Source organism: Haliotis rufescens, unplaced genomic scaffold, assembly GCF_023055435.1.
Source record: "Haliotis rufescens isolate VD_foot unplaced genomic scaffold, xgHalRufe1.0.p SCAF_38, whole genome shotgun sequence".
Taxonomy (NCBI): Eukaryota; Metazoa; Mollusca; class Gastropoda; order Lepetellida; family Haliotidae; genus Haliotis; species Haliotis rufescens.
The window spans coordinates 1,383,539-1,398,987 of NW_025964090.1; the positions used below are offsets into that span (position 1 = coordinate 1,383,539).

General features: G+C 38.7%; 1 protein-coding gene across 4 annotated transcripts in view; it reads left to right on the forward strand.

Moving 5' to 3' along the window:
* Positions 1 to 203: 203 nt before the first annotated feature.
* The window catches only part of LOC124120273 (carbohydrate-responsive element-binding protein-like), a 50,418-nt gene continuing 35,172 nt past the window's right edge, over positions 204 to 15,449 (forward strand). For all 4 annotated transcript variants that reach the window (XM_046483055.2, XM_046483058.2, XM_046483059.2 and 1 more), the window contains exons 1-2: positions 204 to 619; positions 14,594 to 14,700. In XM_046483055.2, coding sequence (XP_046339011.1) covers positions 303 to 619; positions 14,594 to 14,700 — 424 coding nt within the window. In that variant the 5' untranslated portion in view covers positions 204 to 302. The remainder of the gene's footprint in view (positions 620 to 14,593; positions 14,701 to 15,449) is intronic.

A 15,449-nucleotide genomic window follows, 5' to 3' on the forward strand; every position in this document is an offset into this window, starting at 1 on the left:
GGAATCTTATCTAAACAAATAAAAAAACAAAGAATCATAATTGTGGCCTCGAAATGAAAAATACATGCCGTAGTTGAGATGTAGGGATTTGAACTGATTTTTACGATTATAACCTGAAATTACATGGAAAGATTTACTCATGAGTTATCTTTTCCTAACCTTGAAATACTGTGTTTTGATTGGCTATCGTTCACACCCTCAGCGAGTGATCACGAGAGTAATGTCTACCACAGACATTCTTGAATTGTTTTCTCAAAAGTATTTAGCACTGAAGTACTGTCAGTACAGTGTCTGGATTTGTTATGGCCATAGAAGACCCCTTGAAAACGCATTCACCGGAAACTATGTTGGAAATTCAGAGTAACAAATCAGAAGGAATGAAAACCGAAAAGGCGAACCAAATTCATAGTGGGCATTTCATGATAAGTCGTGTACACGACCCCGCTACTGACGAATTCGACGAATATGACGACAAGTCGGGTGATTCTGTCGGATACGATTTTATGGAAGCGACGAAAGAGACTTCTCAGACCTATAGTTTTGGTCCAAGAAGCACAAGGACTCTTGCAATCGACGCGTCGCTAACCAAGCTATTTCAGTGTTTAACTCTTGCGTACAGGTAGGGCCCGTATCGTGTGTTTCAATGTTTGGGACTAGCATGGCCTACATTCTTTTACGCAGTGTGATTTTAATCCTTGTAACTAGCTTTATGTCAAAATTATGTCTCACAATTAACTTTGCACCAGGCTAATGTCTTATGTCACGTACTGTCTCTGATGGAAATATGTTAGATGCGATTGACCATTTTATCTTTGACCTCGATTCTTACCATTACCTAACGCATTTGGCATTTGTTTACAATTTTTCAGCGACCTTGATATTGTTCATTTCTTGTTTTGCAACGTACACTTCGGTTCATATCTGCAGTGCCCACACAGAAGGCTCACCTGCAATTATGTTTTGAAACGGCCTTGAACAAGTCCATCAGGGCTATCGTATCAGCTGATTAGGGCCTATTCAATAACAATGGGAATACATCACCAATCCAAACATTGTTACTCAAATCAAAAGATGTACTCGTTTTTTTGGCTGATGCACTGACATTTAGACATAATTCAATAGTGAACTTTGAATTTCATAAGCATGATAATGTCACTATCTTTTTGAAAAGGGGACTTTGGATCCATGATGTTTACATTCAATTTCTACCCTTTCAACACATTTGTTGGAGCCTATTTGTTTTTGTCAATTATTATTAAGAAAGTAATGGAAATTATATTAATATGTTATCACTGTATCAAATAATGACAGGATCAATTCCTTCACTGTTCACAAGCAAATATACTGACAGTATTGACTCAAGCACTTGCAGGTAAAAGTGCAATGTTGCATCATTCACAGGCCAATAGGCCAACAAAACATGTATTCGACGTAAAAAGCGCCCAGGGCGCTCTCAAAATGAGAAATAGAGAGCTCTTATTAGAATATTATTTTGGTGGAAAAAAACAGAGTTGAAAGATAAATATCGTCATTTATGCTGAAATATTTATGTACGACAGATATATTTTTCCATAATTTAATTGCCCATAATTAAGGGTGCATATAACACATGAGTGTGTATTATACGCGAATAAATAAGTCTTGTGTACATTGATCAATCAAAAGGGGTGCTAATTAGGATTGTTCACTAGCCTATATATTAGCAAATGTCACTGTGGGCGCTTATTAGAGCGGGGCGCTTATTACGTCGAATACAGTATTGCTATTTGGTAGGACACAATATGCAGAATAGAAGGATGGAATACTTTGTCACAGGGTGAACCCTATTAATATTTTATGATATGGAGCTTTCATAGTGATACATGCCCTCTCATTTGTGATTTTGTCATCTTGTCTGAAGTAGTCATGCTATGCCTGTGAAGCTCGAGTAATGTGCAGTCAAACCATGTCCTCACCAGTCGGGTGGTCAGGCTCGCTGACTTGGTTGATGCATGTCATCGATCCAAATGGTGTGGATCGATGCTCATTATGTCAATCACTTGATTGTGTGGTCCAGACTAGATTATTTACAGACTGCCGTCATATAGCTGGAATATTGCTGAGTGCGGCGTTAAACAACAAACGAACCAAACCAAAACCAACCATTTCCATTCTGGTAGGAAATACACTCAAAATTCAGCATGTCACTGGTTTTTCTTCAATCTAACATTGAAATCCCCATCTATAATGATCTATTGTCGTGATTATAGGCTATGGGCTCCTGAGCATGTTTAAAGATATGACATTAGAGTAAAATTCATGGAAATCAAGTGAAGCATGTCACATGTCGCAAGCCCTGGATCCCAAAGTTCATGCCTTGGACACCCCAAATGTTTTACTGAGTCACTGGTTAATAGACGCAGGTAATCCATGCAGCATTATCTACGGTTGATTGATTGTCAGGTGTCTGTTGGTTGGAACATGTAATTGACTGATATAACAAGATTTGTTTCCAGGGGTAAACATTAACATAAGTCCACCAGTCCAAGACTTGTAAAATTCAGGCAGAACTTGTAACATTTACTTGTGAACTACAACTTTTATGATTAGGTAGATGTCAAGTCTATGGTTCAATTTCTAACCCTGGTTGTTTGTTTGTTTGTTTGTTTATTTTTTGTTTAACGTCTCACTCAGCAATATTCCAGCTATATGACAGTGGTCTGTAAATAATCGAGTCTGGACCAGACAATACAGTGATTGTCATCATGATTATATTTTAAGGCAAGCTGGGTTGCTGAAGACCTATTCTTCCCCGGATCTTCACGGGTATCTAACCCTGATATCCACAATAACAATTCTCTGCACTACATAATAAGGACAACATGGAAACCACTGTCAGCATGATATCAGTTATTGGGAAAGGTAGCATAGGTATGTGCACATGGCCCCCATCAAAACCAAATTAAAGGACCATTTGCAAAATAACGAGCCATTACATCTTCACAATGGGCCATTGCACTTGTCAATTTATAATATTTCTGAGGAACTGGAATATCATCATGACAAATAAGGATTATTTGCTACAACCAGACAACAGTTATATTTAATGTGGGGGTAGCATGGTGACGAGAGTGGTTATTGTTTGATTATTCACAGCTGATGATGATAGTTTGATGATTTGACGTTGATGCACTTCATAGAAGTGATCAAATTAGCGCATGACCAGTTGTAATCATGTTAGTCTTGTTGTTTTACCACCAGCTTCCATAAACTGTTCACCAACATGCATGGTTTCAGTAAACATAGAATGACCATGTTGAAATAGTGTCGTCAAAATGTCTGCTGCATTTGACGTACATGGTCCTGTCAAACGAACATGCCATATTATCCACAGAGTGGCTTTATAACCCTCTTCCCCCCCCTTTTTCAAAATGGGGGCTTTATCTCCCTATACCCATTCAGTTTTGCTCCAAAAATCTATTAGGCAACAAAATGGCACCCATAAAATATGGGAACACCAATCTGAATTTCAGATAGTTACCGGGAGTGCCGAACCTATAAATCGAGATATTCTGCTTTTGGTACCGGGAGTGCCAAGTCAACAGATTACCCGGGAATACGGTGAACCGTGAATTATATAAACGAGGCATACCGAAATACATTAGTAGAAATACATTTTATGATATAAACGTCATTAAAAGAGTTATTCAGAGTTATTGACTGTGTTTACAGTTGCAAAAAGTATTATTCACGATTCTTATGTGTTTACAGATAAAGCGCTTGTTTTAGAAGGTCAAACTTACTGAAAAGGTTTCATAAGCCGAATTATAATAATATAATAAATACATTGATATGACACTGGGTAAAAATGCATGCTATATAAGTCTTATCTTCCACAATCACGCCACCAAAATGGCAAATGCTCAAATGAGGGGGCATGTGTGGAACATTTTTTATTGGGAACATCCGTAAAAAAATGTAAATTTTCGTGATTGGTACCTATATACCAAGTCTACCCAAGTTGTCTGTAAGACTGACAATTAAACTGACTTCATAATAGCTATCAGATACTAACACAGAATTGGTGGCTATCCTATCATACTCCCAGAATCTGAGTGACCATCAGACCATGGCAGTGGGTCTGACAGTTCCTCCCTCACCATGATTCACACCATATGCCCAGGATGACAGCTGTCACTGACCTCAGACTACAGTAACAGATACTCAAGTGTTGACTTTCATGAATGAAGGGCTTTTGGAATTTGGGGGCACAGGTGACCCAGTCGTCTAAGGTGCCGCGATTCGCTGTTCAGAGTTGCGTCCCTTGGGCACGCCAGAAACCTATGATTGTGGGTTCGAATCCCGGTTGGCCCCGATTATGTTTCAAGGTTTGTCAGCACCATACCCGTGCTTGTGGGTTTCACCGAAGTGATAAACATCTGAGACCTGCATCACTTCGGGCTTTTCTCCCACATTAAGCTGACTAGCCGCGATATAACTGGAATAATGTTAAAAGCGGCGTTAAACACAACTCACTCATTCACTTTTGGAATTTAGCAGACTAGAAAGCCTTCCCAGCATTAGAAATTGGCACAAGTCCTGTAGTCCTTGCCAAACTGCCCAATAGTTAAGGTATCATAAGGACTAGTAGAAATTTGCTATTATTAAGGGTTTTGGTATATGTTGTCATCATAAGGACTAGTGGACTAAAACAGTTAGTTTCTATTGCTGCTTCCTTGCTAGTAAGTAGTATTCCCACTGATGAAGTATCTGTCACCATCGTCATTGAAGTCCGTGACAGTCATTTCCTTGAAGTGAAATGAGAATAACAAATCCTCCTTGAAGAAGACTTAATAATGACAGAATACTAAAGATACTGAGATGGTAATTATGATAAAAATAATGACAGAATACTAAAGATACTAAGATGGTAATTATGATAAAAATAATGACAGAATACTTAAGATACTGAGATGGTAATTATGATAACAATAATGAAAGAATACTAAATATACTAAGATGGTAATTATGATAAAAATAATGACCGAATACTAAGGATACTAAGATGGTAATTATGATAAAAATAATGACCGAATACTAAAGATACTAAGATGGTAATTATGATAAAAATAATGACCGAATACTAAAGATACTAAGATGGTAATTATGATAAACTTCTTTATAACATATTTACAAGTGTAGCAACATTTCATTGTAGATTCAACCACCATTATTGTGATTAGTAAGAAAAGGAGCTGATATGCATATAAGTGTACAGATAGCCTAAGTGATGTGATTACAATAACTATCATGGCCCTAAACATGATAGACAGGTCAAAGCCTTGCGTGAGAGATCAGTTTCTTGTCACAGCTGGGGCGGTCAGATAGCCTAGTGGTTAAAGGGTTCGATTCCTGACATGGGTTCAGTGTGTGAAGCCCATTTCTGGTGTCCCCCGCCGTGATATTGCTGGAATATTGCTAAAAGCGGTGTAAAACCATACTCATTCACTCACTCACTTGACACAGCTCCTCACAGCTCTGATGTGCAGGGACCTGTATGGGTGAAGTGATGTTTGACCTCCTCATAGCGTACTTGCATGTAGTAGCAGTGCTTGTGTCCATAATGATTAATACACTTGATATGAGTTGCTTCTTATATCTGTGATTATTCGAGCTGATTGGGCTTTTGAACGAAAAGACTTAATAGAAGTGCTGCAATGTATACACTATGAGGTGGAAACGATTTGTATAACGAGTATTGGGTAACGAATACGAATATTTATGCACACATACAATAGCAAGTCAGCAGGTGATGTATTATTTATTATATTCAGTGAAACAATAACCAAAGGTTAAGTACCTACCATAACCATGATAACATTAAATGCAATTTAAATTGTAAATAATCGTCTTTATGGCATAATTTACATTTTCATGTCCATGATTTGTTTTCTCTCCTGCTCTTTCTCCTCAAGCGATATGTGTTAGTTTTTGACTGTGTGTTATAATAGCTAAACCTTAAACCATCTGTTAACCAAGAATAGGGTGTGTGCATTATGCACAAGAAGATACAGGACATGTAGCTGAATCTAGGGATCACCTAAATCGTAACTTTAACATTTATAAGAGATATGACCTTCATGTTAATCTTGAACACTGATAACTGCTGATTTAGATATTGTTTTCTTCGCAAATGGGGCCTTTTTTGAATATTAATTGAAGACCTTAGTATCATGGGGACAAATGTTAACACATCGGCCTTACTGGAATAATGCTATGAAAGAACAAAATGGACTTGATCACAGATGTATATTAGTAATCAAGTCTGGACAAGGAGGTCAGTGTTTAGAGCAATAGCAATTATCTGCTCCATCAGACACAATAAGACCCGATCAGCTAAGTCATACTTTGTCAGCAAATAATCCTCATTTTAGTGTTTGCTGTTATGGGAGATATGGCGTACTTGGAACCTATTCCGCCCCAGAATCCCCACAGGGATCCATAGGCCATTAAGTCCATTTGTGTTTGGTTTTATGAGCTTTGACCATGTTGACTAGGGCTGGGACGAGTCCAAATTTACTACCCGGGTACCCACCCCCCTATTACCCGACCCTACCAGGGTACCCACTGTTGGTCTCAGGAGATGTCTCAGAATGTCCGATTGGGAACATTTTTAGCATCGCCCTGGCAAAACGTATTTAGATACGTGTATTGAACAATCTGGTCATTCACACTGAAGTTGAATTAAGTTATATGTTTATTCAACCATATGAAAAATCAGAAGGATGCATGGTCAAAAAGAAATGCAAACATTAGTGACTTGTTGTGTAACTAGAGTTCTAGATAATTTTTGTCATTAAACAATATATCACGTGACTTACCACGGGTCCGGGTAGTCCTGTGGGTACCCGGGACCTACTCAGTACCCACTCGACCCGGATACCCGAGTTACCTGTCCCAGCCCTAATGTTGACCTAATGTTAAATTATTGGGTTGTGCATATTGTAGTCAATTCAAAGATATTCCCACAGATCTTGGTCATCTTTTTGTTGATGTTCGACATTCTGATGGTAACCTCACCTCATTCTTGGCGATGCATACTGGGCACTTATTCGAACCATGCATGATGATGATGATGATGATGATGATGATATCTCAGATTGAGTGGTGGAGAACGAACTTAGTTCAAATGTCAATGAAACATGGTAATAATTGGTTACAAGACAAGGTGATTGACAATCTTTAATCATGTTAATGGTATTTCCCGTTACAGGTAGCATTTTATTAACACTACACAATAAATATGAGGTATGTATCCCAAACAGAAATACATCCCTGATCTATGAATTAGCATTTCACATACCAGTTTTTTAATGTATGGAACAGTGTGATAGATCACTGTTTAATATCGCCCAATGAGTGATGGTAATCACAATGAAGCAACTGATTGACTGTCAAATGACTATAGCCACGACCCAGTCTGTCTAATTATGGCAATTAAGGATATTAATTCTCTGACAACTGAGGTTCATTGCAAGGCACCAACTACATTAATCTGTTCAGTGTTGGAGAAGAGATACCTCAGACCCCACTGTTTGGAAGAAGAGGCACCTAATACTCCAGTTTTGATCTCATGTCATTTGTCATTTTGGCAAGATGAGCAATTCCATGAAAAAGATTCATTTTTCCTATTTCTCTATCATCAGGATCAGATCTAGTTAAGATCATGGCCATATATACTGTTAACATGGCAAATAACAGTCTGCAGTAAATCATTATGTCAGTATTAGCTGCATCTAATGATGATTGTTCATGATGTGTTATAAGTTTCTTTCACCATATTTACCGCAAACTGTTATGGTGTTATAAAATAGAGGTCAACTGCCTTGGTAGATAGTGTAAAGCAATCACTATAGGCAGAGTTTCTTTGCCTACTGTCGAATGTGGGGGCACGGGTGGCCTAGTCGTCTGAGGCGCCACGATTCGCACTGCAGAGTTGCGTCCCTTGGGCACACCAGAAACCTATGATTGTGGGTTCGAATCCCGGTTGGCCCCGATTAGGTTTGTCAGCACCATACCCGTGCTTGTGGGTTTCACCGAAGTGGTAAACGTCTGAGACCTGCATCACTTGGGGCTTTCCTCCCACATTAAGCTGACACGCTGTGATATAACTGGAATACTGTTTAACTGTTAAACCCAACTCACTCACTCACTACTGTTGAATGTTATATACGACACTGTTAACATGGTTAAGATACTGCCTCTGCCCAGAGTTGATGTAGCCTATCTATTAATCTTAAGTAACGAATTGACAATAGTTTGAGTATCTTGTTTGTTTCGAACTTATAGGTACTTGGCTGTATCAGATTTTTTCCACCTCTTTGTAATACATGTACATGTATCCACATGTTAAAGATGGCCATGTCATGTTCAAGGTTACAGATGAATTCAAGGCTACTGATAACATCATAGCTTGCTCATACCACATTTAAATTCTTGTGTAGCCTCTTCAAATGTGACAAGCCACTTCAAAATATTTGCGACTATTTTTGGAAATACACATTACAAAACTATGTAATTTGGTGTAAACATGGCCAAACTGGGAAGCCTTCAAAATATTGCTGTTTGCTACTGTTTCGACCCTGTGGCCAATTTGTTTTTCATCAGAAACTCATTCAATCTCCCAGGATGTGGAAGAGCTAGTGTTGTGTTGCTAAGTTACAGGGCACTTGTGGGGTTTCTTGCAATAGGAATTCTGGAAGGAAACATTGCTTGTCAGACTTTCATTTTACAGTTGAAAGTCTGGGTCTTCTGTGTTTCTTTATTGGCTATTCTGTCATAGTTACTGAAGTGTAGGAGTGGTGGGGGTAGCCTTGTGGGTAAAGCGTTTGCTTGTCTTCATAGTGACACCTGGGTTTGACTCCCCACATGGGCACAATGTGTGAAGCCAATTTCTGGCATGTCTAGTGTTCTGTGTGGATATTACTGGACTGTTTCTTAAGTGGTGTAAAACCACACTCGCCCAGCTGTTGTTGACGTTCTTATTTATAAGAGACCTGTGAAGATGCAGGGTAGAATAGGTCTTCAGCAACCCATGCTTGCCTTAAAAAGCGACTGTGTTTGTAGTAAGAGGGGACTAACAGGATTGGGTGGTGTCATCGTATCCCAATTGCGTGGATTGATGCTCATTATGTCAATCACTGGATTGTCTTGTCCAGATTATTTACACCATCACATAAGCTGGAATATTGCTGAGTGCAGCGTTAACAAAGGAATACAAAGCAAAATATTAATATGAATTGACTTTCTTTATGTTTTTGAGTGTATCGAGTGTGCTCACAAAAATGTAGTGGATTCACAAAAAGTAATCTTCCCGAGGCAAGAGAGTTAGCTGACTTTAAAAGTCCAGTTTCCACCCTTGCCTAACTATGCTGAATTCCTGGGCTCGATTGAAGCTCCACCAGTGGCTATTACAAGTTATGTCCCTTCTAAGCCTCTCCTGTGGAACAATCAGATTCCACCTCTCGTATCACTTGCATTTGCTTCAAACAAACGGCGGCGCCCAGTGAAGACGATCTGATCGATAATCAAGATCTATATATTGTGATAAAACGAGTCTTACATCACGAAGTGCATCAAATTAAGTGAGAACCTTGATTAAAAACATGAAAAGATTTAGAAAATATCGGTTGACAACGAGTTGGCGGTGCACATGCTTTGCAAATCCTGCAACTGAAATCTGCATGACAGTTTACAAACCGGATTTCGATTTCGTAGCGCGATTTTTGATTGGACTATATATAGACTCGTTAGTCCAGCCAAATGTAACTCCATAATACCAGCCTAGTTCGGCAAGGGTGGGAACTGGACTTTTATAGTCAGTTAACTCACTTGCCTCGGGAAGATACGAAAAGTGTTCACACGGTATTTTAAGTTTATACCGCCATAAATGCAAAATGTATTGAAGCAAATTCTTATATGGCTGATACCTTAGTGTATGCCAGTTCATATACCATATTCGAAATAATAAGCGCCCCGCTCTAATAAGCGCCCACAGCGATATTTGTTAATATATTGGCTAGTGAACAATCCCAATTAGCACCCCTTCCGATTGATCAGTGTACACAAGACTTATTTATTTGTGTATAATATGTGTGTTATATGCATCCTTATTTGTGGGAAATTAAATTCTGGAAAAATATATCTGTCGTATATAAACATTTCAGGCTGTCGGCATAAACCATTGAATTTACGATCTTTCAACTGTTGGTTTTTCGACAAAATAATATACTAATAAGAGCCCCCTAGCTCTAATTTTGAGAGTGTCCTGGGTGCTTATTATGTTTAATACGGTAATCCTGCATGTACAGTTGTCATGGTCAAGTTTTCAAGCATGTCTTGACCATAGTAATTCAGAATTGGATTAATTGGTAACCCTGTGTTGTTTGTGATAGCTCTCAGCATGTAAACTCCATTAGGGAAGCAAGTGGTGCGAGCATACATGCATTAGTCAATCAGTCACCATCTGATGAACACTGCTGTGTGTAAAGTAATTGCTCAGTGAGAGTGTAATTAAATCACAGTTTAATATTTCAAATAATTATGTTCTTGATATCACTGTAGGATGCTTCCAGGCTACTAAGTGTTGTGTTGATGGCGAACTGGCTTTGAATAGGCAGGGATTTATCTTGCGATCCAAACTAAGTACCTTTGGCATATACATGATATATACTGGGAAAAACTCATATATTTTTGTTCAAATTGGGATTTTTTTAAAATTGGTATTTCTCAATTGAGGAGGTATTTTAAGATTGTATTCAATGCATTAGTGTAAAACTTAGCACAAAAGACTTTTCCTTTATATTTATTGGTCCTTTTAACAGTCAAATACAAGTCAGCTCTACAAAGTTTGTGTGGGTGTTGTTTAACGCCGCATTCAGCAATATTCCAGCTATATGACGGCGGTCTGTAAATAATCGAGTCTGGACCAGACAATCCAGTGATTGACATCATGAGTATCAATCCATGCAATTGGGATACAATGACATGCATCAACCAAGTCAGTGAGCCTGACCACCCGATCCTGTTAGTTGCCTCTTACGACAAGCATAGTTGCCTTTTTTGACAAGCATGGGTTGCTGAAGACCTATTCAAACCCGGATCTTCACGGGTCTCTACAAAGTCATAACATTGGTTATCATTGGTTATCATTGGTTTCCCAAGTATGTGAAGTGGGAAATTTGTAGTTCCAATTTGGGAATTTGTATTGACATTATTTGGAGATTTAGTGACAAATATTGGCTTCTGAGCAGGTGTAGATAAATCACTGACAGATGATTTATCATTGGTTTGAAGAAGCGATGTATTATCCATTAATGATTGTCATAAATGTGAATTGACAAATTGTACCATGAATGATCTATGAAATCCTCAAATTTGATCAAAATTAGTCTCTACATCACAATATAAAGCGAATGTTTGAAAGGGTCAATTGGCACTTGCAGCCAGTTTGATTAAGTCATCAAACCCCACTTCCTACAATGTTTATCAACTTCTGATCATGTACTAGATATTCTAGTTGTACATTTATCAGTTTATGTCTCAGTTTCACAAATGAAACAAAATATACCTGGACTGGAAATGAGCACCAGGGCCAACTTGCACAAAACGATCTTAGCGCTAAGACTATTGTAAGCCTATGTTTAAGTATGGGAGTTACGATCATCTTAGTGCTGAGATCGCTTTGTGCAAGTGGGCCCAGATCATGGGGCATTGTCCCCAGTGGAGTTAACATAGTTTTGCTGTAAATATCTGTTTTGAAAAACACCCATGTATTACCGCCATGCCTCCTTTAATGAGAGACTAGGCTTGGGGCACAGTGTATTGTCCTCCTTTTACATAGGTCAACCTAGCCAAGGACAAACAACCTGGTGATTTGTTAGCCTGGTGGTGAAGGAGCCTACAGATCAGTGTCAGGTTATGTTACTTACAGTGAATTTGGGATGTATATGGGAGGTGTGTGTGTGTGTGGTGGGGCGAGACGTACAGGTTGCCAAATAGTTTAATGTACCGATTGTTTGCATCATTGTTTTTTAAATCCCAGATTTGACCTAATTTTGATGCTTGGTTTGTCAGGACCATAGCCATTCTTGTTTCACTAAAGTGGTCAACATCTGCAACTAATGTCACTTCGGATTTCCTTTCACATGAACTGATGAAGAGATGAAGCTTACATACTGTGAAACACTGTTAAACTCAACTCACTGAAGATGTATCAGTAGAAATCCACTGGCAAGTAAAATCAGTTTTCCCGTTTACCGGTAATTACCAGTTTTTGGACCAGTAATTCATGTGACTACCAGTCCCTGTGGTCGGCTAATAGAGTACCTTATAAATCTTTGTTGTTGAACAAAACATCGGTGATATTCATATAAGTATATTTTGCTAACAAAGTCAGCTTGTCTGTCACCATCAGGGTTCCCCCTTGTCAATAAGAGTGCAAGGAAATAACATTTTGCCTTGCTTCGAGGTTTAATATTTATTTTTAGTGACTTAGTTACCTTATATTTAAAAAAAGGAGAAATTCGTGACTGGACTTTGTGTGAATGACTTGTAGATGTAACTAAGTTACAACAGAGATAACGTCATTGCATTAACCATGATGTTGATGGAATTATACCAGGAAATTTTCATATGTTTTTTTATTTGTTGAAAGTTGGGACTGACAAAAATTAGTGGGGACTGGTAATTTTTAGAGTTGCCAGTCCACCAGGACTGGCAGTTTCAAAAGCCAGGGGGAACACTGGAAATGTATATTTCTTTTGACCTGTCCGGCCAGGTCCTTTGATAAGAGTTGACCTACTTTAGTTGTACTTGTAGGTGTATGTGGAATTCTAGGTCATGTAGACACAATGGTAGACATGTATGGGTAGACCTAGATCTTGCCACAGTAGTACTCAAAACATGGGAACATATTCAGGGTTCACATTTCCAGTGGCACAGTTATACTCTAGTCATAATAACACAGGCCACTTAGTAGAAACAAGTAACTTGTGCCTACAGGAGGCACTTTTATATAATTTTGTTTGTTTAGGTGAAGCCAGTGATAAACATGATAACTGTGGTTGTTCTTTTGCAAGTACCATATTCGACGTAATAAGCGCTCAGGGCGCTCTCAAAATTAAAATACGGGGCTCTTATTAGAATATTATTCTGGTGAAAAAAACAGAGTTGATTGATTGTAAATTTCCTGGTTTATGCTGACAGCTTGGAATGTTTATATACGACAGATATATTTGTCCAGAATTTAATTGCCCATAATTAAGGGTGCATATAACACACGAGTGCGTATTATACACGTATAAATTTAAGTCTTATGTACATTGATCAATCGGAAGGGGTGCTAATTGGGATTGTTCACTTGCCAATATATTAACAAATATCGCCGTGGGCGCTTATTAGAGCGGGGCGCTTATTACGTCGAATATGGTACATGCAAACTGGATAAATACAGAGAAAATTTCCATTTGAACATGCTAAATACATGGTATGATTCTGAGGATTCAGAAAATGAATTCGGTATCTGTCATCAGTGATATCCTCTGGATGGGTTATACCTATAGAAGTTAAAATATTGTACTTTTTGTTACCCAGCTCGGCGTTAAATTGATAACACAAGGACTGGTCGACTCAGAGTTAGTATACTGTGTCTAAGTGGGGTAACCATGTTAAGCTGTGGCAGGATATCTCAGTGGGCTAGCATTATATAACTGGCTAGCATTATATAACTGGCGCTAGCATTATATAACTGGCATTAGTCTGGACTAGTACAAGCAGCCACAGATCTTATTTGCTGATCGAATGCAGGCATCACATCTACATGAATTCTGCTGCAGTGAATAATGCACAAATTGTCAACTGAAACAGCTTTTGAGCAAAATTGTTTTAAATATTGGTTATCATTGGCATATGAATACCTAAAAGAATGGCTCCGAGGGACTAAAATATATTGAATACCACCAGAAATTTATCAGATACCAAATGTGAATGATAACATGTGAGTAGGTACTCAATGGCTCAAAATATTAACTGCATTCCTGGTTTATGATGTTAGGCATTCCTATATCTGGGGGACAGTCGGGTAGCCTAGTGGTTTAAGCATTCGCTCGTCACATCGAAGACCCGGGTTTGATTCCCGACATGGGTACAATGTGTGAAACCTATTTCTGGTCCCCGCCTAATATTGCTGGAATATTGCTAAACCATGCTCGCTCGCTCGCTCGCTCGCTCGCTCACTAACTCACTCACTCACTCACTCACTCACTCACTCACTCACTCATTCACTCTCTCACTCCTATATCTGGCCTTTTCATAGAGTGAATATGTTGTTCCAAATAATCCATTTTATTGACTGGTTTAACTTTCCAAGTTATCTCATGAATTTGATTATTTTCCATTGATATTAGTTCATTTTAATTAATTTTGTTCATGTCTGGGGGATGCTGACAAAGAATGCTCTCTAATTGCATGACTTTTCTATTCTCAATTGATTCTTGAAACCACTTGTGACATTTGTACCCCTTTCTAAGACTTCTTACCTGTCTTGATGTTGCAGTGGGAAAATAACAAGTCCAAAATGGAAGCCGTTTCGAGGCATGCACTTGTCAATAAAGGACAAGATCAGACTGAACAACATCATCTGGAGGGAATGGCACCTGCAGTGTAAGTAGAAGTCCATTTGTGCTGCCCCTACCTCTGGTCCTATATACATGAATTATATGGGCCCCTTACCGAAAGGTAGTATGTTGTCTTTTGGTCAATCTCATTAAAATCAGATCATAGTTCTCGCTATCGTTAAACAAAGATATGAGGACATCCCATTACGGGTCACGTCAGAAAGACCTTTCATCCGACCAATCAAAGCGTCGCTTACCAGATCATGAAAGTGACATTCTGAATGTGTTTTCTAGTCATGCAACCTCGAAAACGTTAACACGGGGTATTCCGAACGACAGTTACGACTGATTCCGTCATAATTATCGTCTATACCTCGCTTCCGTGGGATAAACATTTGAACTGCCATACAATCTCAACCATATATTAGACATTCCGAAATAATCGTTTGTTCAGTTTTCAAAATTTTAATCGAGAACTGTGTCAACATATTTTTCGAGCGTAGTCTGAAATGGAAGTCGCCAGGTTGAAACGAGTGCCGTAAAGCTCGAGAAAGCTTCTTTCTAATTGGCTGATGTTGACTTCTTGTTAGTCATTTCAGTGGTCGGTCAAAGTTCGTGAAAGGTCGTTCTGACGTGACCCGTTATGGGATGTCCTCAGATCTTTGTTTAGCGGCAGCAAGAACTTAGATCAGATTTTAATGAGATCGTCTTTTGGTTGGCATGTTTGTTAGGTTTGACTGACGATGCAATTATATTGTCTTCGTATTCTGGAGCGAAAAAGATTGTTGTGTCGTG